Source organism: Ranitomeya variabilis, chromosome 3, assembly GCF_051348905.1.
Source record: "Ranitomeya variabilis isolate aRanVar5 chromosome 3, aRanVar5.hap1, whole genome shotgun sequence".
Taxonomy (NCBI): domain Eukaryota; kingdom Metazoa; phylum Chordata; class Amphibia; order Anura; family Dendrobatidae; genus Ranitomeya; species Ranitomeya variabilis.
Window position 1 is genome coordinate 432,533,146 of NC_135234.1, and position 26,228 is coordinate 432,559,373.

General features: G+C 41.5%; 1 protein-coding gene across 1 annotated transcript in view; it reads left to right on the forward strand.

Annotated features, from left to right (window-relative positions):
• LOC143816258 (S-adenosyl-L-methionine-dependent tRNA 4-demethylwyosine synthase TYW1-like) overlaps window positions 1-26,228 on the forward strand; it is a 284,094-nt gene that overhangs the window by 109,984 nt on the left and 147,882 nt on the right. The window contains exon 9 of the mRNA XM_077296426.1: window positions 24,025-24,077. Within this exon, the coding sequence (XP_077152541.1) occupies window positions 24,025-24,077 (53 nt within the window). The remainder of the gene's footprint in view (window positions 1-24,024; window positions 24,078-26,228) is intronic.

The following is a 26,228-nucleotide window of genomic DNA, read 5'->3' on the forward strand; positions in this document are numbered from 1 at the left end:
GGGGCTGACGGTTTGTGACGGCCCGTACCGACGGACTAGTGTGAAAGTAGCCTAACTCTGCCGCCTCATTATAGTGAATCTTTCAGTGGTTTCATTTGAATCATGCATTTCGATGATTTAGATGGAAACTCTGTAAGTGCGGATCCCTTCACATCAAGCATCACATTAATCAGCACCACAGTGCTATTATGGCCATGCATTAAGTTTAGGGCTCAATCCTGCTGGGGTATTGGCATACAGAAGGCATACAGAAGGAATTGTGCAACACTTTGTACCATATATTTTCCCTATTAGCCCTTTTGAAAATTAAAAATTTGGGACAAAGCAACATTTTAGTTGAAAAAATGGTAATTTTTCATTTTCACAGCCCAATGTTATACAATTCTGTGAATTACCTGAGGTTATAATGCTCACTACACCCCTAAATAAATTGCTTGAGAAGTGCAGTTTCCAAAATGGGTTCACTTGTAGGGCGTTTCTACTGTATAGGCATGTCATCTATTCTAGCCAAACTGGCACTCTAAAATTCATGTACCATCCATGCCGCCTCAGTCCTCTGTGCCCGAACAGTACAGTTTGTGACCACACATGGGGTATCGTTGCAAACACCGGAGAAATTGCACAACAAGTTGTGCTGTTTATTCTCCTACTCTTGGGAAAATGAAAAATTTGGGGCTACAGCAACATTATTGTGGAAAAAAAATATTTTTCATTTTTGGCGTCCCTGTTATAAAATTCTGTGAAGCACCTGTGGAGTCAAGATGGTTACCGCACACCTTGTGTAATTCCTTGAGGTGTGTAGCTTGCGCAATGGTGTATCCTTAGGCCTTAATTGTTTTTGGACTTTTTGTTAGCATCAGGTAATGTTCCAACAATAAAGTTTTAGGCTCAATTCATCAAAGCTTTTATGCTAAAAGTCTGACATAAAAGCTTTGAAAAGTCACAACGTGCAATGTGCAGCTGCGTTAAAATTTTACAATTTAAGGCGTTCTAACTCTCTTGTCGCATAGCTCTGAAAAAGTGGGTGGGGCTGGGGATGAAATGGGCGTGGCAACCCCTGCTTATCAAATTCATGATGAGCAAAGACATTCCTTGCCCAATGGAGACATTCCTTGCTCCAGAAATTTTACTCTCCTCCACAAAGCTAGTAAGATTTAGGCGATGCACACATGAAGGTGGTGCCCACCAGTTTTCAGTTGCTCGTGATTTATTAAGAAGCTTGTGCCTCTCGATGAATCAGGAATGCCCATCTCCAGTATTCCTCGTGAAAATCGCTAAGCTTGATGAATCGGGGCCTAAATGTTGATAATTGCATACTTTCTTTTCTCTCATCAAAGTATGTTGGAGGCTACTGTGATATTAAAGTGGTTGGTTAAAAGTTGTTTCAATGTGTTTGACATTGAACTTGATTAACCCCAGTATTTATACTTTGCATTCCAATTGATCTCCTGATATCTGCACTGGTCCGCTTCACATTTTAGGTATCATTTGACATGAAGTGAACCTTCCTCTCCCCCGCCATATTGGCACGTGACTGACTTTCTGGCTCACTTATTAAATCAAGTTAGACAGCCAGCTCCCTTAGAGTATGTTACTAAGAAACACAGAGAAAGTGTCGCAGGCAAGCACTCTGCCTCAGAATGAAACCAGGAGTGGAACTCCCTGAATGGCAGACTGGTGCTGGTATTGAAGGTATTGAGACATTAGGACAGCTATCATAATGAAAGTATATTGGGAGGTTAGCAATTTCAAACACAGTGAAGGAACACTTTTATTTGGCAGGACACCCACTTTAACCCTTTCATACCACCGCCTGTTTTCGCCTTTGTGGCCGGGCCAATTTTTACAATTCTGACCACTGTCACTTTGCAACACTTCAACATATCCCATTGACTCTGAGATTGTGTTTTGTTTTTTTTTGTGACATATTGTACTTTATGATAGTGGTAAAATTTGTTCAATATGACTTGTTTATTTTGGAAATTTGGCAAAACTTCTGAAAATTTCACAATTTTTAATCTTTATGCCCTTAAACCAGAGTTAGGTTACACAAAATAGTTAATAAATAACATTTCCCACATGTCTACTTTACATCAGCATAATTTTTGAAACCTAATGTTTTGTTTTGTTACAAAAGTTATAAGGGTTAAAAGTTGATAAGCAATTTAAAATTTTTCCATAAAATTTGCAAAACCAATTTGTAGAGATCACCTCACATTTGAAGTGACTTTGAGGGGCCCATGTGACAGAAAATATCCAAAAGTGACACCATTGAAAAATCTGCACCCCACAAGGTGCTCCAAACCACATTCAAGAAGTTTATTAACCCTTCAGGTGCTTCACAAGAATTAATGGAATGTGGAAGGAAAAAATGAACATCCCCCCCCCCCCACACACACACACACACAAATGACCCCATTTTGGAAATTAGACCCCTCAAGGACTAGATGTGTGGTGAGCACTTTGAACCCCCAAGTGGCTTCACAGAATTTTATAATGTTGAGACATGCAAATTAATAAAAAACATTTTCCCAACAAAGTTGTTTCAGCCCCATTTTTTAAAAAATTTTCACAATGTTACAAGGATAGAAAAGGATGCCAAAATTTGTATTGCAGTTTTTCCAAAGTACGCAGGTACCCCATATTTGTTGAAAAACAACTGCTTGGGTGCATGGTAGGGCTGGAAAGAGAATGAGCTGCAATAGGTTGTGGATACCATGTCACATTTGAAGAGCCCTCATAGGTGATCCTATTTTGTAAACTACAACTCTCAAGGTATTAATCTAGGGGAGTAGTGAGTATGTTTAACCCTCAGGCGATTCACAAACTTGTATAAAATTGGGCCGAGTAAATTTAAATTACGATTTTTTTTTTTCCACTAAAATGTCACTTTGACCCCAAGTTTGCAGTTTTCAAAAGGGGTAATAGGAGAAAACGAACAATACAATTTGTTACGCAATTTCTCCTTAGTAGTTGAAAACTACTTTTTAGGCTGCACTGGTTTGATGGGGGCATGTCACATTGGCAGAGCCCCTGAGGTGATCCCATTTTACAAACTACATCTCTCAGTGAGTTCATGTTATGGGTGCAGTGATCATATTGACACCACAAGTGGGTCACAGAATTTTATATCATTGGGCAGTGAAGAAAAAATAATTACATTTTTACCACAAAAAAATTTTTAGCCCCAGATTTTACATTTTGATACTGGGAAATGGGTAATTTGTCCCGCAAATTTTTTCTGAGCTTTACAATACCCCATATGTGGCTTTACAGTACTGCTTAGCCACACAGCGACACTCGAGGGACAGAGCATTATTTGACTCTTGGAGAACAAATTATTATATTGTAGTTTCCGTACTCCTTATAACGAGCCCCTAAATGCCAGAAAAGCAGAAATCTGTCAACCTTAAGTGACCCCAGTTTGGAAATTACACCCCTTTGGGAATTTATGTTGTGGTGATTTTGACTCCATAAGTGTTTTCCAGAAACAAGCAGCAGTGGATTTTGCCGAGTGAAAATTGCAAACTGCCATTGTAGTGACCAGTACATTGTAGTGACCAGTACGTTGCAGTCACCAGTTCATTATGCCCAACCCATGCTTCTGGAGACATGCACCCGTAAATTAGGCGGGCTCTCATCACTACAGGAATGTCAAACATGTGGACGCTGTATGTGGTTTAGACACACTGGGACTCAGAAGGGAGGGGGGCATTTGAATTTGGAAGCTCAGAATTTCTTTTAAAGGGGTGAGGAGTCATAACACTTTTCCAGAGCCTTTGTACTAGTAGTAACTTGGAAGCCCGCTATGTTTCCGTTAACAGATGATGGATCTGAGTGAGGGCTTGCTTTTTTTTTTTGTGGATTGAGTTGAAGCTTTTATTGGGAACATTTTAGATAATGTTTGGGATCACATTTATCTGGCGCTCAACGCTGAGAACTTACTTTGGGGTTTACATCTAAATCTCTGAGTGACAGGATTCAGATGAAACTCCCCAAGTGATCCATTCACTATAATGGAGCAGCAGAGTTACGCTGCACTTCGTCTGGCCTCTATTCAGCGGTGTCCTTCTTTTCAGAGGTGCCCAAAATTGGCGGACTGCGCTTTTATGTATGACTAAAAAGATGGACACCGCCGGATCACAGGTCCTATGGCGTCCATAGTGCCACCATGTGCCTCATTATAGGGAATCTTCTGTCTGGCTTTCCATGTGAATAACGTATTTCAGAGATTTACACGGAAACCCCGATGTAAGCGCTCAGTGCAGAGCGCAGGATAAATGTGCGCCAAGCCATACTGCAACCTTTGGGAGGCAGAATGAAAAAAAAAAAAAAGATGAAGAATTGATTTTATTTGTTTTAAACTGTCTCTTGCGCAGTCTAAGTGATTAGGTGACTTTATTCTTTGAAAAATCGATGAATCCAGCAGAAATGTAGTAAAATCAGTATATTTATTTCTTCATTTTTTAAAAAAGGAAAGGTTGTATCCTATGGTACACCACTTGTAAATAAGCTAAAATTTCTTACAGCACTATGCACACATGGCAGCGTTCTTCCGACGCGTTTCGACTAACGTCTTAATCATGGTGGTCCATGATTAAAGAAGTTAGTCGAAACGCGTTGGAAGAACGCTGCTATGTGTGCATAGTGCTGTAAGAAATTATAGCTTATTTACAAGTGGTGTACCATAGGATACAACCCTTTCCTTTTTTAAAAAATGAAGAAATAAATATACTGATTTTACTACATTTCTGCTGGATTCATCGATTTTTCTGTGGACTGAGTGCTCAACTTTTCCGTTCAGGAACAGGTGTGGAATAGTCGATATTCAGGTGAGCTGACTATCTTTTGTTTTTTTGTGGGTACTTTATTCTTCAGGTCGATGCTTTCACAGCAATACCAGATTTATATCTGGTTTTTATGTTTTGCTGCTGTCACACACTAAGGCTGTGTCCACGTTGCAGAAATGCCTCGGAAATGTCCACAGCATTTCTGCAGAATTTTACGCAAGCGTTTTTAGCTTGCAGAATGCTTGCGTTTTCCAAGCGATTAGAAGCATCGCTTGGAAAAGTGATTGACAGGTTGGTCACACTTGTCAAGCATAGTGCTTGACAAGTGTGACCAACTTTTTCCTATTGATATTGCCTATGCAGCATCAATATTAACCCCTTCCCGACCCATGACGCCACATAGGCGTCATGAAAACCCGTGCCAATCCGACCCATGACGCCTATGTGGCGTCATGGAATGATCGCGTCCCTGCAGATCGGGTGAAGGGGTTAACTCCTATTTTACCCGATCTGCAGGGAGAGGGGGAGTGGTACTTCAGCCCAGGGGGGGTGGCTTCACCCCCCCGTGGCTACGATCGCTCTGATTGGCTGTTGAAAGTGAAACTGCCAATCAGAGCGATTTGTAATATTTCACCTAAAAAACTGGTGAAATATTACAATCCAGCCATGGCCGATGCTGCAATATCATCGGCCATGGCTGGAAACACTAATGTGACCCCCCCCACCCCACCGATCGCCCCCCCAGTGCTCCGTTATAGGGTCCGGTCCCCTCCGTCCGCCTGCCGGCTCCCCCGTCCTGCTGTCCGCTCCCCCGTCCTCCTGCCCGCTCCCCCCCTGCTCCTATGTCACCCCCCCGTGCTCCGACGCCCCCCCCGTGCCCCGATCTCCCCCCCCTTATACTTACCGAGGCTCCCGGTCCCCGTCCGCCTCCATCATGGGCGCCGCCATCTTCCAAAATGGCGGGCGCATGCTCAGTGCGCCCGCCGGCCGGCAGATTCATTAGAGGTACATTTTGATCGCTGTGGTAGGTTCTATCACAGCGATCAAAATAAAAAAATAATAAATAAACCCCCCCCTTTATCACCCCCATAGGTAGGGACAATAATAAAATAAAGAAAATATTTTTTTTTCTTTTTCCACTAGGGTTAGGGTTAGAACTAGGGTTAGAACTAGGGGTAGGGTTAGGGTTACGGGTAGGGTTAGGGTTAGGGGTAGGGTTATGGCATGTGCACACAGAGCGGATCGGCCGCGGATCCGCAGCGGATCGGCCGCGGATCCGCAGCGGATCGGCAGCGGATCGGCAGCGGATCGGCCGCGGATCGGCAGCGGATCGGCCGCGGATCCGCAGCGGATCGGCAGCGGATCGGCAGCGGATCCGCAGCGGATCCGCAGCGGATCGGCCGCGGATTGGCAGCGGATCGGCCGCGGATTGGCAGCGGATCCGCAGCGGATCGGCAGCGGATCCGCAGCGGATCGGCAGCGGATCCGCAGCGGATCGGCAGCGGATCCGCAGCGGATCGGCCGCGGATCCGCAGCGGATTGGCCGCGGATCCGCAGCGGATTGGCAGCGGATTGGCCGCGGATCCGCAGCGGATTGGCCGCTGCGAATTCGAAGCAGTTTTCCATCAGGTTTACAGTACCATGTACACCTAAGGAAAACCAAATCCGCTGTGCCCATGGTGCGGAAAATTCCGTGCAGAAACGCTGCGTTGTATTTTCCGCAGCATGTCAATTCTTTGTGCGGATTCCGCAGCGTTTTACACCTGTTCCTCAATAGGAATCCGCAGGTGAAATCTGCACAAAAAAACACTGGAAATCTGCTGTAAATCCGCAGGTAAAACGCAGTGCCTTTTACCTGCAGATTTTTCAAAAATCATGAGGAAAAATCTCACACGAATCCGCAACGTGGGCACATAGCCTTAGGGTTAGGGTTGGAATTAGAGTTAGGGTTGGAATTAGGGCTAGGGTTTGAAATAGGGTTAAGATTAGGCTTGTGGTTAGGGTTACGGATAGGGTTAGGGGTGTGTTGGGGTTACAGTTGTGGTTAGGGTTGGGATTAGGGTTACGGTTGGGATTAGGGTTAGGATTAGGGTTGGAATTAGGGTTATGGGTGTGTTGCGGTTAGGGTTGTGGTTAGGGGTGTGTTGGGGTTAAGGTTGTGATTAGGGTTATGGCTACAGTTGGGATTAGGATTAGGGGTGTGTTGGGGTTAGTGTTGAAGTTAGAATTGAGGGGTTTCCACTGTTTAGGCACATCAGGGGTCTCCAAACGCAACATGGCGCCACCATTGATTCCAGCCAATCTTGCGTTCAAAAAGTCAAATGGTGCTCCCGCCCTTCCAAGCCCCGACGTGCGCCCAAACAGTGGTTTACCCCCACATTTGGGGTACCAGCGTACTCAGGACAAACTGGGCAACAACTGCTGGGGTCTAATTTCTCCTGTTACCCTTGCAAAAATAAAAAATTACTTGCTAAAACATAATTTTTGAGGAAAGAACAATTATTTTTTATTTTCACGGCTCTGCGTTATAAACTTCTGTGAAGCACTTGGGGGTTGAAAGTGCTCACCACACATCTAGATAAGTTCCTTCGGGGGTCTAGTTTCCAAAATGGGGTCACTTGTGGGGTGTTTCTACTGTTTAGGTACATCAGGGGCTCTGCAAATGCAATGTGACGCCCGCAGACCATTCCATCAAAGTCTGCATTTCAAATGTCACTACTTCCCTTCCGAGCCCTGACGTGTGCCCAAACAGTGGTTTACCCCCACATATGGGGTATCAGCGTACTCACAACAAACTGGGCAACAAATATTGGGGTCCAAATTCTCCTGTTACCCTTGTGAAAATAAAAAATTGCTTGCTAAAACATCTTTTTTGAGGAAAGAAAAATGATTTTTTATTTTCACGGCTCTGCGTTGTAAACTTCTGTGAAGCACTTGGGGGTTGAACGTGCTCAACACACATCTAGATAAGTTCCTTGGGGGGTCTAGTTTCCAAAATGGGGTCACTTGTGGGGGGTTTCTACTGTTTAGGCATATCAGGGGCTCTGCAAACGCAACCTGACGCCCGCAGAGCATTCCATCAAAGTCTGCATTTCAAAACGTCACTACTTCCCTTCCGAACCCCGACGTGTGCCAAAACAGTGGTTTACCCCCACATATGGGGTATCAGCGTACTCAGGAGAAACTGGACAACAACTTTTGGGGTCCAATTTCTCCTGTTACTCTTGCAAAAATAAAAAAATTCTGGGCTAAAAAAATATTTTTGAGGAAAGGAAACACATTTTTTATTTTCACGGCTCTGCGTTATAAACTTCTGTGAAGCACTTGGGGGTTCAAAGTGCTCACCACACATCTAGATTAGTTCCTTGGGAGGTCTAGTTTCCAAAATGGGGTCACTTGTGCGGGAGCTCCAATGTTTAGGCACACAGGGGCTCTCCAAACGCGACATGGTGTCCGCTAATGATTGGAGCTAATTTTCCATTCAAAAAGCCAAATGGCGTGCCTTCCCTTCCGAGCCCTGCCGTGCGCCCAAACAGTGGTTTACCCCCACATATGGGGTATCATCGTACTCAGAACAAACTGGACAAAACATTTGGGGTCCAATTTCTCCTATTACCCTTGGGAAAATAAAAAATTCTGGGCTAAAAATCATTTTTGAGGAAAGAAAAATTATTTTTTTATTTTCACGGCTCTGCGTTATAAACTTCTGTGAAGCACCTGGGGGTTATAAGTGCTCACTATGCATCTAGATAAGTTTCTTGGGGGGTCTAGTTTCCAAAATGGGGTCACTTGTAGGGGAGCTCCAATGTTTAGGCACACAGGGGCTCTCCAAACGCGACATGGTGTCCGCTAACGATTGGAGCTAATTTTCCATTCAAAAAGTCAAATGGCACGCCTCCCCTTCCGAGCCTTGCCGTGCACCCAAACAGTGGTTTACCCCCACATATGAGGTATCGGCATACTCAGGAGAAATTGCCCAACAAATTTTAGGATCCATTTTATCCTGTTGCCCATGTGAAAATGAAAGAATTGAGGCTAAAAGAAATTTTGTGTGAAAAAAAAGTACTTTTTCATTTTTGCGGATCAATTTGTGAAGCACCTGGGGGTTTAAAGTGCTCACTATGCCTCTGGATGAGTTCCTTGGGGGGTCTAGTTTCCAAAATGGGGTCACTTGTGGAGGAGCTCCAATGTTTAGGCACACAGGAGCTTTCCAAACGCGACATGGTGTCCGCTAACGATGGAGATAATTTTCCATTCAAAAAGTCAAATGGCGCTCCTTCCCTTCCGAGCCTTACCATGTGCCCAAACAGTGGTTTACCCCCACATGTGAGGTATTGGTGTACTCAGGAGAAATTGCCCAACAAAATTTAGGATCCATTTTATCCTGTTGCCCATGTGAAAATGAAAAAATTGAGGCTAAAATAATTTTTTTGTGAAAAAAAAGTACTTTTTCATTTTTACGGATCAATTTGTGAAGCACCTGGGGGTTTAAAGTGCTCACTATGCTTCTAGATAAGTTCCTTGGGGGGTCTAGTTTCCAAAATGGGGTCACTTGTGGGGGAGCTCCAATGTTTAGGCACACGGGGGCTCTCCAAACGCGACATGGTGTCCGCTAAAGATTGGAGCCAATTTTTCATTAAAAAAGTCAAATGGCGCTCCTTCCCTTCCGAGCCCTGCCGTGCGCCCAAACAGTGGTTTACCCCCACATATGAGGTATCAGCGTACTCAGGACAAATTGGACAACAACGTCCCTGGTCCAGTTTCTCTATTTACCCTTGGGAAAATAAAAAAATTGTTGCTAAAAGATCATTTTTGTGACTAAAAAGTTAAATGTTCATTTTTTACTTCCATGTTGCTTCTGCTGCTGTGAAACACCTGAAGGGTTAATAAACTTCTTGAATGTGGTTTTGAGCACCTTGAGGGGTGCAGTTTTTAGAATGGTGTCACTTTTGGGTATTTTCAGCCATATAGAACCCTCAAAATGACTTCAAATGTGAGGTGGTCCCTAAAAAAAATGGTTTTGTAAATTTTGTTGTAAAAATGAGAAATCACTGGTCAAATTTTAACCCTTATAACTTCCTAGCAAAAAAAAAAATTGTTTCCAAAATTGTGCTGATGTAAAGTAGACATGTGGGAAACGTTATTTATTAACTATTTTGTGTCACATAACTCTCTGGTTTAACAGAATAAAAATTCAAAATGTGAAAATTGCGAAATTTTCAAATTTTTTGCCACATTTCCGTTTTTTTCACAAATAAACTCAAAAATTATCGACCTAAATTTACCACTAACATGAAGCCCAATATGTCACGAAAAAACAATCTCAGAATCGCTAGGATCCGTTGAAGCGTTCCTGAGTTATTACCTCATAAAGGGACACTGGTCAGAATTGCAAAAAACGGCAAGGTCATTAAGGCCAAAATAGGCTGGGTCATGAAGGGGTTAATAGATAGAATGTTAAAAATAATCAAAATATATATATATATATATATATATATATATATATATATATATATATATATATATATATATATATATATATATATATATATATATATATATATATATATATATATATATATATATATATATATTATTCTCGCCTTCCGACGGCCCCCGATCTTTTCGGCGGCGCTCCCGGTATGTTACTTTCCTAGGGATGCTTTGCGCGAAGTACCTTTGTGACGTCTCGGTCGCGTGACCGCTACGTCATCCCAGGTGATTTGCAGAATGCATCCCTGGGAACGGAAGCCATCGTGTGCACCGCTGAGAGCCAGGAGGACTTCGGGGGCCATCAGAAGGTAAGTATATCACTATTTTTTATTATTATTATTTATTTATTTATTTTTTTTTACAGAAATCTGGTTCCCAAGGGCCTGGAGGTGTCTCCTCTCCTCCAGACCCAAGTACCACCTGCACATGAAATGCTCACTTTACGTATGGTGGGCATAGCCACATGCGTAAAGTGAGCGTTTCAGTGCAATCCTATGGCTGCGGAATCGCCGCGATTCCGCAGAAATAATGAACATGCTGCGGATTTTACCGCTATGCAATTCCGCAGCAGGAAAATCCGCAGCATGGGCACAGCAACGGCGGAATCCCAAAGGATTGCATGGGAATGCGTTTTTTAAGCGTTGTTTCCGCTGCGGCAAAAAACGCGGCAGAAGCGCATAAAAAATGCAACCTGGGCACACAACCGAAAAGAAGCTTTTTATTGCTGCATCGCCATATTTTGAAAGCTATCATTTTCCCATATTTCGGCCGACAGTCATATGAGGGCTTGTTTTTTTGCAGGTCGAGCTGACATTTTTATTGGTACCATTTATGGGCTCATGACACTTTTTACTTGCTTTCTATTTTGATTTTTGGGAGATAGACTGAACAAAAACCAGCAATTCAGGAATTTTAGGGTTTGCTTTATTGCTGTTCTGCATGTGGTAAAATTGATTATCGTTAAAGGGAACCTGTCACCAGGTTTGGCCAATATGAAATGTGGCCACCGCCTTTCAGTGCTGATATACAGCACTCTATAATGCTGTATATCGGCCCCCAACCTGACCTGTAAGAGAAGAAACATTACTTTGGTTTTACTCATCTCTTTGACCTTTCCTGGTGCCTGCGCACTGCAGTACTTTGCTCTCTCCTCAACAGGGCAGATAAGTACGCCTGCGCAGGAGCACAATGCCGGGGAAACTGTGTGGATGACTCAAGGATGCGTCATCCACACGAACCAGGGAGGAGGACAGTGATCATAATAAGATGGGAGGTGCTGGACCAAGAAGAGCAACACCCCTCGGACCTGACCGCCCCCAGGTGAGTGTAATAAGTTATTTTTCTTCTCTTACAGGTCGGCTTGGGGGCTTATATACATCATTTATAGGATGCTGTATATCAGCCCTGAAAGGCGGTGGCCTCAAGTCATATCGGCCAAGCTTGGTGACAGGTTCCCTTAAAAATTATGGCACACAAACAAGAGACAAAAATCGCAGCATGAATGACACACTAAAAACTCCATGTAAATAAAACACACTAAAAAATGCATGTAACCTACAGTAATTGGCATACTAGGTGCAGAAATGGCGCAGAACATCGGTAACACCAACAACTCGCCAAATATATGGCCCCGTCACAAAGGGGTTAATAAAAGTTTTCCAGGATGACCTATTGGATTTACAATGGAAATCTCTGGTGAGCCTAGGTGTACTGGTAGAAAATGGGGCACCAACCACATGTAATTTTACAGTTCCCGATTCATTGAAGTGTTTTTGCCAGAAAACTATTGCAGAACACTTGGAAAAGCTGCAATCTTTTTGTGCAATACGAGATTAATCAACAGTTTGGGGAATTTTGGCGTTTTGCGTGTGGTTGAAAAAGCACTGTAAAAGCTGGGGGCAGAGCTAGTAAGTGGCCAAAACTGTGTATAGCTATCCCCACATGTAAAAAAAATATATATATATTTTATTCCAGAAATGTTAATCCAGTCTGATTGGAGTAGTATTACTGGCGAGGTGTAAGGGAATTCACCATACTGAGAAGATGTGATGGACGCCTCGCAGAGGACGCTTGTCTGGCTTGCCATACACCAGTACTGATGGATCTGCCCTATCTAGTCTATAAGTGGTTCTTCCATGAGATTGGTAGGGGATAAAATGTTTCCCATGGCTAGAATTCGGATACTAGTCTTTGGCTCCTCTCTAGAGCAGCCAGTAACATTGATGCCTCACGTGTGCCGTTTGACATGCTTACGTCTGTCCACGTGACACCTAAAATGAAAGGGAACCAGTCACACAACTCATGCTGCCCGAACCACGGATTACAGAGTTACGGGCTGGCATGGTTTTCTCTGAAACGCTGTGACATTTTAGAGCAACCATTTTGTAAAGCGTGGAGAAACCAGAGTAGTTTAGTGATGTCCCCGGCCGGCTTTTCTACATATTAAATTATGCAAATGTTTTCCTGGATCAACTTGTCAGTGATTTGGGGAATGTACATCATGTTCGGTAATATCTGCAAAATTCAGGAGTCCAGGGTCTTGTGCTGTTGTTATAATCTCATTATAATCATTTCCTCGTTTCCCCCCCCCCCTTTTAGATGTAATTTTCGTCTGCCATCATTTTTTCTGCTCACGGTGATGACACCTGCTTGTGTGATTTAAATGATTTTACATCAATCACTTTCAACCAAAGCAGCTGCTCAGTTATGGAGGGAATTGTAATGCAATTCATTTTCTTAAAAAACAAAAAAAATGACTTAATTGTATAGTCCTGCGTCTGTAAGTCATATAATAAAATATACAGTATTGAAACATGTAGTAGTATTTAAAGGGATCCTCCAAGGCTCTGTCTCATAAGGATAGTGTATTTCTCTGCCAGTAAATGTGTGGTAGTATTTCTTACCTTTTGGTTTGCTGTGACTTTTGTGTTTTATGACAGTCTGCTAATCCTTCATTTCTTTATTGGATTATTTTTTTTTTTCCTTCTTGGCAATATAGATAATGTATTAGTTTGATAAAAAATTATTTACAATGTAGAATAACCTGATCTTTTTTTCTTTTCCTAAAGTAAAGTATTGAATGTTGACAATTCTTCAATCAGAAGTTTACCATTAACTGCTGCAGATTGATCAAAACTGCCTAAAAGATAAACTTTTTTTTTACCCACAGTGACCAATCACAGCACAGCTTTTATTTTACTAAAGCAGTTTAAGAAATGAAAACTGAGCTCTGGATCCTGCCGGCAATAAAGACAGATTTTCTTTTAGTCTGTTTTGGTAAATGAGGCTCTTGTATATGATTATGGAAAGGATGAAGGAAGGTGTGGGAAATGATATATTATCTGATTCACAGGTGACGTGGCCATTGGTAGTCAGCAGTCATTATTCAACTGATAATGCGGCAGGGAGCTCATTCCGTTCACATCGATCCATGATGCAAGTTTGATACTTCTCCGAGTAACCCCATGACCCTGCACTTCATCATGAAGCAACGTTCATGACTGAGGCACAAATCTGAGCATGACAGCAGCAAATACATTTGACTATTGCATAAAAATGAGCCTATATGTAGGTTGCAAATGATTAGAACAAGTAGACTTTTGCACGTTGCACTTTGGCTGTCCAATTTTAAACAACTTGCTTTAAACCCCTCGTTATGACAGATTCATAGAAAATATTGTTGTAAAGTTGGCTTAATTTAACAGTAGTGTTAGCACCAGGCCAGTAAATAACCGTCCCAGCTAGTGTAGAAAATGTTTTACCGAAATAGCAACTACTGATATCATATATATATGATTAAGACAGTCAGCTCTCAGACTGTATTTCTACGTTACCTGGCATGGTAGAAGTGGGACTAAGGGTGCAGTTAGATGGCCGTAACGCGTACGCCGATCGCATCCCTTTTCTCAGACTGGCTGCTCTCCTTACACAAGCCTGACATCTTGTATTTCTATGCAGCTGTCACGCTCTGGTCAGGACAGCCGATGGCCAGTCCAAAGATTGCGATGCCGTCGTCTGTGTTAGGGCGCAGTCAGACAGCCGTTTAAGTGTGGGAATTGCAAAATGCCAGAAACTCACATTCCGTAGTGTGAAATGCACACATTGATTACCTACACAGTCGTCCTAAAGATAAAGGATTTATTTACACTTATCAATAATCGAGAATGAGCATTTCCACCAACACCCATTTTTCAAAAATCAGTATTTTTGGATATTCAAAATGCTCAATCATATGATGAAATATTTTTTTAATCAAGATTAAATCTCAATGTTTTAAACTGGACTTGTCCTGCCGAGATCAATTATATTTTTAGAAACAAAAAAAAAAGAATGTTCTGCTCACAGAAGTGTGGTCATCTGTCCAAGTAGGCGGGTTTTCCATTTTCAGGAAAGTGGACCCCAGATGCTATAAAATTACTAAAAATAGATCAGGTACTCTTCCAGGTCCAATGCGCTGACACCATGCAACTGACAGGGTCTCGGTGTTTTTTACTGCAGCTGTGACGCCACATTAATCACCATTGTAGCCTGAGCTTTGCGGCTGTCCACATCACCGCTTCATCTAGGCTCAAGCAGCAGCAGCTGTGTGCTGGACCTGGGCTAATCAATACCTGTATTTTTTTAACCCCTTAATGACCACCAATACGTCTTTTTACTGACCTGTGATATAGGAGAATAGCATTCTCAGACACGTTACAATCCTGCAGCTATAAGCTGTACACTATAGCTGACAACTTGCTGCATCAGTCATGATCAGTATTGGCACCAACTATGGCCGTTTCTTAGATGCTGATGTCAATAGGGACTACAGCACCTAAGTGGTTAACAGTGTGGGGGCTCCCTCTTCAACCCCATTGGCAACCTCTTGATGATGTCCTGATGTTTGTCATCACAATTCATAGCCAAATAATGGCCTTAGTCTGCCTGCTATAGTGGCTCGTTCAGAAGTTGGTGACATTTAGGTGGTAAAAATCAACTTTTTCATTCCTGTTATGCCACTTTGCATTAATTCCTGAAGAGCACCTGAAGGCTTAATAAATTACCTGAAAGTAACGCCCCCTCTTTAATGTGCTAGAATTTTTTTTTTTATGTAGCTATATGAGGGCATGTCCTCTGTGTTCCAAATTATTATAAAATTGCTATTTTTCACTGATTTTTCATCAACTCTATTTAAGCGGATGAATCAAGTTTTATTTTACAAACCCCCCAATGATGATAGTATTTTTTTTCTCCAAAACTTAAAAAACCCTCAGTGCACTATAGCTGACTTTCATTCATGTGATATAATTAATAAATTACACTACTCACTAAAACTTTGGGATATTTGGCTTTTGTGCAAAATTTCAGGATGAACCTAAAATGTACTCCAACCTTTTCAGGTGAGCTTATGTGACCCTTCTCTAAACTTTTGAATGCACATGTCCAACTGTTCAGTGTTTCAGTACGTTTTGCATAACTTGCTCTCTAACAAGGGGCTTAAAGGCAAAATTCACAACAGGTGTTTTGATCCATGAATCACCCATTAATTTTCAGGGTTCAATTAGAATTGATATTTAAAGTAGTTGGTCTCATGATGTCAAAATGAATAGCATGATGAGGACAAGACTAAACCTAACAATTGGTGAAAAAGTACCTCACCATTGTGAGGCTTTAAGCAGGATGTTCTCAGATAGAAGTGCCCACTGAGCTTAGAGTGTCAGTCATCAGCAGGCTGCAACAGAGAGAAAGACTGGAAGAGTCACAGAAAGGCAGAGAAGTGGACATCATTTGGCCACATACCACGCTGATAGCTGCTTCATTGTGAACAACAACCTTCAGAATCAGATGATGAATACCACACAACTCCAGGCATGTTTTAAGGGGGATGACAAGCACCCAGGTGTCATGTCAACCATTCAAAACCATTTTACATCAGCGTGGTCTGCCTGCTAGATGATCTGCAAGGGTGGGAAATAACCACACGACCATCGTCTTGCATGGGCCATGGAGCATCCATGCTGGCCAAAGGACTAGTGGGTCTCTGTGTTGTTCACTGATGAAAGTCGATTTACGCTCAGCAGAAATGATAGCCGCCAATGATATTGGAGATGTCAAGGAGAGCGTTATGCATCAACCACTATGCTTACCAGACAAGCATTTGGTGGTGGTGTTAGTGTGGGCAGCTGTGTCTAGTCAATACAGAACTGGCCTACACTTTGTGATTGGTACAGTGATAAGCCCCTATTACTTGAATATCATGATAAATCCAGTCAGTGCCTCTGCGTGAGCAACACAGGCCTAATTTTATCTTCATCGATGACAATGGATGACAATGCTCCAGCTTATCGAGGTCGTATCATTAGGGAACATCTGCTGCAGTACCTCATGTGCAGTGGCCTACACTTTCCTCAGAACTGAATCCCATAGAAAATATAGAAAACCTATGGGATCAACTGAGTCGCCGTGTAGAGGCTTTTAAATCTTTACCCTAGATCCTCAATGATCTGAAAGCAGCCCTCCTTCCTTTAGTTCCATTATTTTCTTCCTGAGCACCGGTTTCCCAAAACTGTACACAGTACTCAAGGTGGGGTCTAACCAGGGATTTGTACAGAGGCAGTATAATGCTCTCCTCATGTGTATCCAGACCTCTTTTAATGCACCCCATGATCCTGTTTGCATTGGCAGCTGCTGTCTGGCACTGGCTGCTCCAGGTAAGTTTATCATTAACTAGGATCCCCAAGTCCTTCTCCCTGTCAGATTTACCCAGTGGTTTCCCGTTCAGTGTGTAATGGTGACATTGATTCCTTCTTCCCATGTGTATAACCTTACAATAATCATTGTTAAACCGCATCTGACACCTTTCTGCACAAGTTTTAACTTATCCAGATCCACCTGTAACAGAATACTATCTTCTCTTGTATTGACTGCTTTACATAGTTTTGTATCATCTGCAAATATTGATATTTTACTGTGTAAAGCTTTTACCAGATCGTTAATACCCCACTGGTCACAGCGACCCAGTTAGAGAATATACCATTTATAACCACCCTCTGCTTTCTATCATTAAGCCATTTACTTACCCATTTACACACATTTTTCCCCAGACCCAGCATTCTCATTTTGTGTACCAACCTCTTGTGTGGCACGGTATCAAACGCTTTGGAAAAATCAAGATTTGCCGTATATGCCAGTACCCGTCATAGGATGACACAATAGCTCCTATGTCAGAAAAGTGCTTCAGGGATTTTTTTTTGATTATAAGAAAGTTGGCCAAGAGTAGGGAATTTAGTAAAAATAAATTGTCATTACTTACCCATTAAATCCACTAATGTTCTGGGGTTTCATGCAGTGCAAGACTTTGTTCATTTGAACACTGCAGCCCATCACTAGGCTTAGGGGTGCTTTTTTTCGCTGGCCATAGCATGGTGGAATGAACAATACATGATCACCAAAGCAGTGGGGCTTGGCCATGAGTGGATTTAACCGATAAGTAATGTCTGTTTTAGAATGTTTCTTACTCATCTTTTTAAAGGGGTAATGCCACAAGATTGGGTATAAATGTGCGATTGCCACCAAGATTCCCACCAGTCACTTATACAGGGTTTCCCACCTCTGATTGTTGCAACTTGCTGCACGATTGCGATGAGGAATTTAGGCTAGGTTCACATTGCGTTAATGTGTGCACGCTAACGGACAGGGTTGCACGGCGAAAATGTCGCAATTAACGCCGTGCAACGGGTCCGTTAGCGCACCCATTGACAGCAATGTGAAGTTTCCCTGTAGCGCATCGCTAGCACGTGGCTTTTTCGGCTCGCGCTAGCGATGTGCCGTTCTTCTGTGGCGCGCCTCGGACGCTGCTTGCAGCGTCCGTGGCGCGCCCGAGGTCCGTTCCCCGCTCTCGCAGATAGGGGATCTGCGAGAGCGGGGACGTTACCGCGACCCCTAACGTGGCCCCTAAATAAACATTGCGTTAGCGCAATCCGCTAGCGCTAAACGGATTGCCCTAACGCAATGTGAACCTAGCCTTAGATAGAGCAGTAGTGGCGCATGTGCCACAAAACAGAATTGAATGCATTGCCAAGGTGCATGTAGAACTGCCACGTCAATCAAACTCCAGCTTGCTGTAAACATGCAGTGAGAAGGACTTGGGGGTGAGTCTAGGACGTCATTCTCAAGATATGGCCACGTTCAGTATTTGTAAGCCAAAACCAGGAAAGGAACAATCGGAGGAAAAGTATAATAGAAACACATCACCACTTCTGTATTTATCACCCACTCCTGGTTTTGGCTTACAAATACTGATGTAAAATACTGACCAAATACTGAATGTGTGAATGTGGCTTATGGGTGATAAATATTTTTGTTTTATGGTATAATTCCATTAGTCTGCACTTAGATTAAGACTAATCCCAAAACAGGAAAAAAATAAATAAATTTCAGTGAAAATTCTACAAGACTGTTTCTTTCAAAAACGTGCATAAAATCCTGTGGGACAATGTGTAAGAAAAATAAATTAAAATATACCGGTAATAAAATAATTTTTAAAAGCTTTTGTTTTAAGCTACTCTGTAAATATTTTAGCATATAGTATGTTAAATGATTTTAAATGTATTGGTCCACTGCTTATAATATAAGAACCTTAATTTATTTGATGCGAAAAATAAGTGGGGAAATGGACAGTTATCTGTATTTTGGCAGAATATGGCAGCACAATTTTATTTTAAGATTTAAGTACCTTTTCTGTAGCAGAACAGTTTGTGTGTGATGGACGGTGGTAGATAATTTTTTTTAATGAACTCTTGTATCCTCTTTATTTAATGTGAAACATGGATTAAAAACATTGTTCAAGCACCCTCTTTGCTATATTCTTAATTAAGAAAAGTATGGACTAAGTATACTGAAGTTTTGCAGTGTGTCCCCCATGTGCCTTGTGGTGTCCATTATTACACTGTACAGACTCTTCTAATTATCTGCTTTATTATCGACTGAATAGAAAATCCATCTGAACAGTTTTGGTTGATGAATAAAAGAAATGGTTGTTAGTTGTATTGTAGACACTATTATCACTTGCAAATCTTTTAGGATTACTGAATGTTAACCCAGACAAGTTAGTTGTATTGTCTGTTTTGCAGCATGATCATGAATAAGGGCCCATTTAGGCAGGCCGATGATCTTGCACAATAAATGCGTTTTTTTTTTAATATATATACCGTATATATAATATATATATAATATATATATATATATAATCAGTGACACACATACATCTCTGTGTTCATCATCTCAATTACATTTATTATATATTTTAGGAGTCGGTCCATATTATACCGACTCTACCAAAATGACACCGACTCAGACTCCACAGCCCTGGTAGCTAGCAGATATGCCATGCGTTAAGGATGTCTGGTAAATCAGCCTGTTGCCAGAGAGGATGTAAATGCCTTGTCTTATAAACTACTGGGTAGATATATTTTCTCAGCATAGATCAGTGGTCTTCGTTCTTAGTTTAGTCTTTTGCTAACCTTTTTTGTTGCACCGTGCTTCTTGATAAAATGCACTATTAGAATCTATGGTGTATGTGCTCATTTTGCACCCATTGTTGAAGCAATTTTTTTTTATTTTGCAGTATGAAATTAAGTGTAGTAAGTTGACAATTCAGTACAAAAAGGCATATAGTAGGAAAAAAATTTATATATATAATATAATATTTTTTCTATAAAATAGTTTTTATCGTATAAAAGCGCTAAAACATAAAAATGATATAAATGAGGTATCGCTGTAATCGTACTGACCCGAAAAATAAAACTGCTTTATCAATTTTACCAAACGTGGAACGGTATAAACGCCTCCCCCAAAAGAAATTTATGAATAGCTGGTTTTTGGTCATTCTGCCTCACAAAAATCGAAATAAAAAGCGATCAAAAAATGTCACGTGCCCGAAAATGTTACCAATAAAAACGTCAACTCGTCCCGCAAAAAACAAGACCTCACATGACTCTGTGGACCAAAATATGGAAAAATTATAGCTCTCAAAATGTGGTAACGCAAAAAATATTTTTTGCAATAAAAAGCGTCTTACAGTGTGTAATGGCTGCCAATCATAAAAATTAAAAATCCGCTAAAAAACCCGCTGTAAAAGTAAATCAAACCCCCCTTCATCACCCCCTTAGTTAGCAAAAAATAAAAAAAATAAAAAAAAGTATTTATTTCTATTTTCCCGCTAGGGTTAGGGTTAGGGTTGGGGCTAGGGTTAAGGCTACAGTTAGGGTTGGGGCTAAAGTTAGGGTTAGGGTTTGGATTACATTTACGGTTGGGAATAGGGTTTGGATTAGGGTTAGGGGTGCGTCAGGGTTAGGGGTGTGGTTAGGGTTACCATTGGGATTAGGGTTAGGGATGTGTTTGGATTAGGGTTTTAGTTATAATTGGGGGGTTTCCACTGTTTAGGCACATCAGGGGCTCTCCAAACGCGACATGGCGTCCGATCTCAATTCCAGCCAATTCTGCGTTGAAAAAGTAAAACTGTGTCCCTTCCATTCTGAGCTCTCCCGTGCGCCCAAACAGGGGTTTACCCCAGCATATGGGGTATCAACGTACTCCGGACACATTGGACAATTAGGTACATTAGGGGCTCTGCAAACGCAATGTGACGCCTGCAGACCAATTCATCTAAGTCTGCATTCCAAATGACGCTCCTTCCCTTCCGAGCTCTGTCATGTGCTCAAACGGTGGTTCCCCCCCATATATGGGGTATCAGCGTACTCAGGACAAATTGGACAACAACTTTTGGGGTCTAATTTCAACTGTTACCCTTGAAAAAATACAAAACTGGGGGCTAAAAAATAATTTTTGTGGAAAAAAAAGGATTTTTTTTTTTCACGGCTCTGCGTTATAAACTGTAGTGAAACACTTGGGGGTTCAAAGCTCTCACAACACATCTAGATGAGTTCCTTAGGGGGTCTACTTTCCAAAATGGTGTCACTTGTGGGGGTTTCGATGTTTAGGCATATCAGGGGCTCTCCAAACGCAACATGGCGTCCCATCTCAATTCCTGTCAATTTTGCATTGAAAAGTCAAATGGCGCTCCTTCCCTTCCGAGCTCTGCCATGCGCCCAAACAGTGGTTTACCCCCACATATGGGGTATCGGCGTACTCAGGACAAATTGTACAACAAGTTTTGGGGTCCATTTTCTCCTGTTACCCTTGGTAAAATAAAACAAATTGGAGCTGAAGTAAATTTTTTGTGAAAAAGTTAAATGTTCATTTTTATTTAAACATTCGAAAAATTCCTGTGAAACACCTGAAGGGTTAATAAACTTCTTGAATGTGGTTTTGAGAACCTTGAGGGGTGCAGTTTTTAGAATGGTGTCACACTTGGTTATTTTCTATCATATAGACCCCTCAAAATGAGTTCAAATGAGATGTGGTCCCTAAAAAAAAAATGGTGTTGTAAAAATGAGAAATTGCTGGTCAACTTTTAACCCTTATAACTCCCTAACAAAAAAAAAGTTGGTTCCAAAATTGTGCTGATGTAAAGTAGACATGTGAGAAATGTTACTTATAAAGTATTTTGTGTGACATATCTCTGTGATTTAATTGCATAAAAATTCAAAGTTGGAAAATTGCGAAATTTTCTAAATTTTCGCCAAAGTTCTGTTTTTTCACAAATAAACGCAGGTAATATCAAAGAAATTTTACCACTATCATGAAGTACAATATGTCACGAGAAAACAGTGTCAGAATCACCAGGATCCGTTGAAGCGTTCCAGAGTTATAACCTCATAAAGGGACAGTGGTCAGAATTGTGAAAATTGGCCTGGTCATTAACGTGCAAACCACCCTTGGGGGTAAAGGGGTTAAAAAAAAAAAGAAGTAATATCTGCATTTTATTGTACCTTTTTTTTCCCCCTACGGTTGGATTTTTTTCTTCAATTTTTGCAAGGTTGTTTCCACCAATCTCTCCCATCGGGAAACAATGTACAGTCTGAGTTAGGCTTCTTTCACACTAGCGTCGGGCTCGGCCCGTCGCTGTGCATCGGGCCGAGGTCCCCGACGCTAGCGTTGTCTCCGCCGCACAACGGGTGCAGCGGATGCATTTTTCCAGCGCATCCGCTGCCCCATTGTGAGGTGCGGGGAGGTGGGGGCGGAGTTCCGGCCGCGCATGCGCGGTTGGAAAAAACGGACCGTCGGGAGCAAAAAACGTTACATGTAACGTTTTTTGGTCCCGACGGTCCGCCACAGCACGGCGCAACCGTCGCACGACGGTTGCGACGTGTGGCAATGCGTCGCAAATGCGTCGCTAATGTTAGTCAATGCTGAAAAAACGCATCCTGCAAGCACTTTTGCAGGATGCGTTTTTTTTTGCAAAACAACGCATTTGCGACGTATTGCAGTTAACGCTAGTGTGAAAGTAGCCTTATGTCAACGCTGCAGTTTTTTCTTGGAACCAGAGGTGACTCCAGGTCACCAAAAAGCTGCTACCTTAGAAGGAAGATAGACTTTTGAATGACTATCCAATAATATGAAAAACCTGATGGTTCAGAACCTGTCCAGTCCCTTTTAGGCTGCATTCATTTATATCTTCAGTTTTAAAGCTGAAGTCTTTAACAGGTAAAGTTTTACTTTTATTCTACTTCCACATATGTAGCAAATATTTTATATGTACCTGCCTGAAATCGGCTGGGCATGGAATTCGGCAAGCTGGAAAGCCCCCAAGGCAAATGTTAGGATTGGTTTCAGCCTTGTGGTAGTATGTATGGGGTAGTGTGGTGCCACCTACAGGTCATTTTTCCTTGTGTGTGTGTGTGGTTGCAGTATGAACAGACATACAAAGTAATCACCGAAAAAGAGCGTTTTGAAATATACGGTAGAAGGATTGGGTACAGTAATACAATGCAGGATGTGCTGTAAATGTTTCCATAATTAATATATATGGGTATAGGTAAGTATACATAAAATTGGAGATGACTGCTCAGTGTCCCTTCTTTTTCATGAGTAAGAACAGCAGTTGCCTAGCCCTGTATGCGATCGAGGTCGGACTGGATGTAACCTGTGTCATAAATATCATTATAAATACTGTGTTGACCTTGGATCCTTGATGACACGTTTCCTGTATCAGGGAAGGACCCATTAACTAATATTTGGTTAAATAATGATATTCCTCTTATTATATCTTTTTTATTTAAATGGAAGTAACCTTTAAGGAGATCTGTAAATGTCAGTGCCGTATAAATAACACCAGGCATTTCTTACTATAAAGACCGCTGTCGCTGAAGTTTTACATCCAGATGTTAGCTTTTTATGCACGGCCTGTTAATTAGATCTACTCTGTACTTAAATTGGCGAGACATGCTGTTCATGAATTATAATAAGTAATGAAGCTGCGGGAAAGTGCCACCAGCTCTTTTCCTCCGAGTCGCTTTACTTTTCGTGAAATTATCGTTTGTTAATCATATGATTAATAAGTTGTGTAATGATATGCTGATTTTGATAACTCATTTTGGTCCATGACTAATAACTTTTCATTTTGACACTTCCATAAACGTTCTTCTGCATGTCCCTTTTTAACCATCCCCTGCCTTGTTTATATCTTCGACATTACATTAATGGGAGAGAATTGTATCGCTTATAAATCCAAGAGCTCTGCAGTTGGAATCAGAAGAGGAGAGATGAAAGTTCCAGGATAATTGATTGACCTTGCCAGCCTGTAGTAGCTGCTTAGAGCCTGGTTATCCATTAGATTACAATTCTCTCTTTTGCTTTCCAGGTTACAGGCTAATTGGAAGCCATTCGGGTGTTAAGCTTTGCCGGTGGACAAAGGTATTTTGTTGTAATCAAGTCGTACAGTAACACATTTTTAAGTAACATATACTAGAGTTGAGCAAAAATGTTTGCAAGATCTTGGTCCAATGGACACATCCATAGCTCGTACCTGCCAGACCAGAGACTTGTGAACCTCTCCCTACTTATGAAGACCTTAAACGAGCTCTTCTAACCGGATTACATTTTTATATTGCAATGTTTGATCTCGCCATTAGCATTCCTGTCATTGCCATTGTGTGAATTTTGTTACTTGTATAAATTTGGAGATCTGTAAATCAAATAGTCTTGTACTGGGGCTAATAAAAGCATATATACTTATTTTCACTATTCCTTAGCCTTAGGTAATGTGCATCTAAATTTTGTAAATGTTGGGTGGTTAGGATGTTAATTGTAAAAGGATGCTGTTTTTACTGACAATCTAAACAGTGTTACATAGAGTCTCTGTGGACTAGAGAAGTTTTTCCAAAGCAGAACTGTTAGGCTTTGCTAACATCACATCAGAGTCCTCTACTCATATAACTGGATAGAGTGGATTAAAAAGGCTACACACTCCTGGTTAAAATACCAGTTTTTGTCATGTAAAGAAATCCTACCAAAGAATAACTTCAGTATCTTCCACTATTAATGTCATCCATAATCTTGATTAATAAACTGAAATCTTTTTAGGTAGAAAAAGAAAGAAAAGTGTTTCTTTTAATATGCACACCCTTAGGCCAGCGTCACACTACCGTAGAATATGGATGAGTGCTATGCTAGAAAATACTCGGCCCAGTGTTAATCTATGGAGCAGCTCACATCACTGTATTTTTTCCTCAGGTGTATTTAGCGTGCAAGAGAAATGGCAGCATGCTGCGATTGTTCGCGTATATCGTCAAAGTCTCGCCAATGTAAGCCTATGGGTGTGAGGAAAAACTCTGACACCACACGGACCATCCGTCTAGCTTGCGACAAATACCTCATTTTAGCCCATTGATCCATTAAATTTAATGGGGGAAAAGCAGTGAGAAATGTAAAGCCATACGGATGTCATACGGATACATGGGTGGGAGAAAATAGCATTACAAACGCATTGCACACAGATGACCATACGGAGAACACTCGTGCGACTCTCGGCAGGGAGACTCGACTGATTTTTCATACGTTTAGTATGGCTTCGGCCTTATACTAGTACTTTCTTGAAGTACCCTTTGAATTTATGACGGCATTCAGTCTTTTTTTTTTTTTGGGTAGGAGTGGCACATCGGCATGGCACATCTACAATTGGCATTCTTTACCCATTCTTCCCTGCAGTAGCTCTCCAAGTCTTTATACAAAAACACCACACCAATTGTAGGTGAATAAGAGGCATAGGCAAATGCATAAAATTTACATATATACTTTATTTAAACATATATAAAACACAAAACTAGGAGACTCATAAAATACCAATGGCAGACAGAGCAAGAAAAATATATTAGCGCTGTTGCAGAAAACCTGTACCACATTACTGCTGGTCGCAATACATATTCAAAGACTGCATTATGACTCATACAAGGGTCTATGAAAGCAGAATATATTGCTAGGAAGAAACTTCTTCACCATACTGAAATGCAATCAATGCCTCAATCATATCTTGCCATACACATAGTGTTTAAATGCAGGCAATAAATAAGGCGATCCTCCTATTGGTGTCCTATATATGGAATTTCATAGTGGTGACAGAAGAAACAAATGCAACCAAGTAACCTATTTACTCACATAAGTATAAATCCTGCTCCGCATGCCCCTATTTGAGGAAGCCACTATGGCGAAACGGCGCTGTCGGGGTTACTGATGGTCACTCGGAGCAGGATTTATACTTATGTGAGTAAATAGGTTACTTGGTTGCATTTGTTTCTTCTGTCACCACTATTAAATTCCATATATATGACATCAATAGGAGGATCGCCTTATTTATTGCCTGCATTTAAACACTATGTGTATGGCAAGATATGATTGAGGCATTGATTGCATTTCAGTATGGTGAAGAAGTTTCTTCCTAGCAATATATTCTGCTTTCATAGACCCTTGTATGAGTCATAATGCAGTCTTTGAATATGTATTGCGACCAGCAGTAATGTGGTACAGGTTTTCTGCAACAGCGCTAATATATTTTTCTTGCTCTGTCTG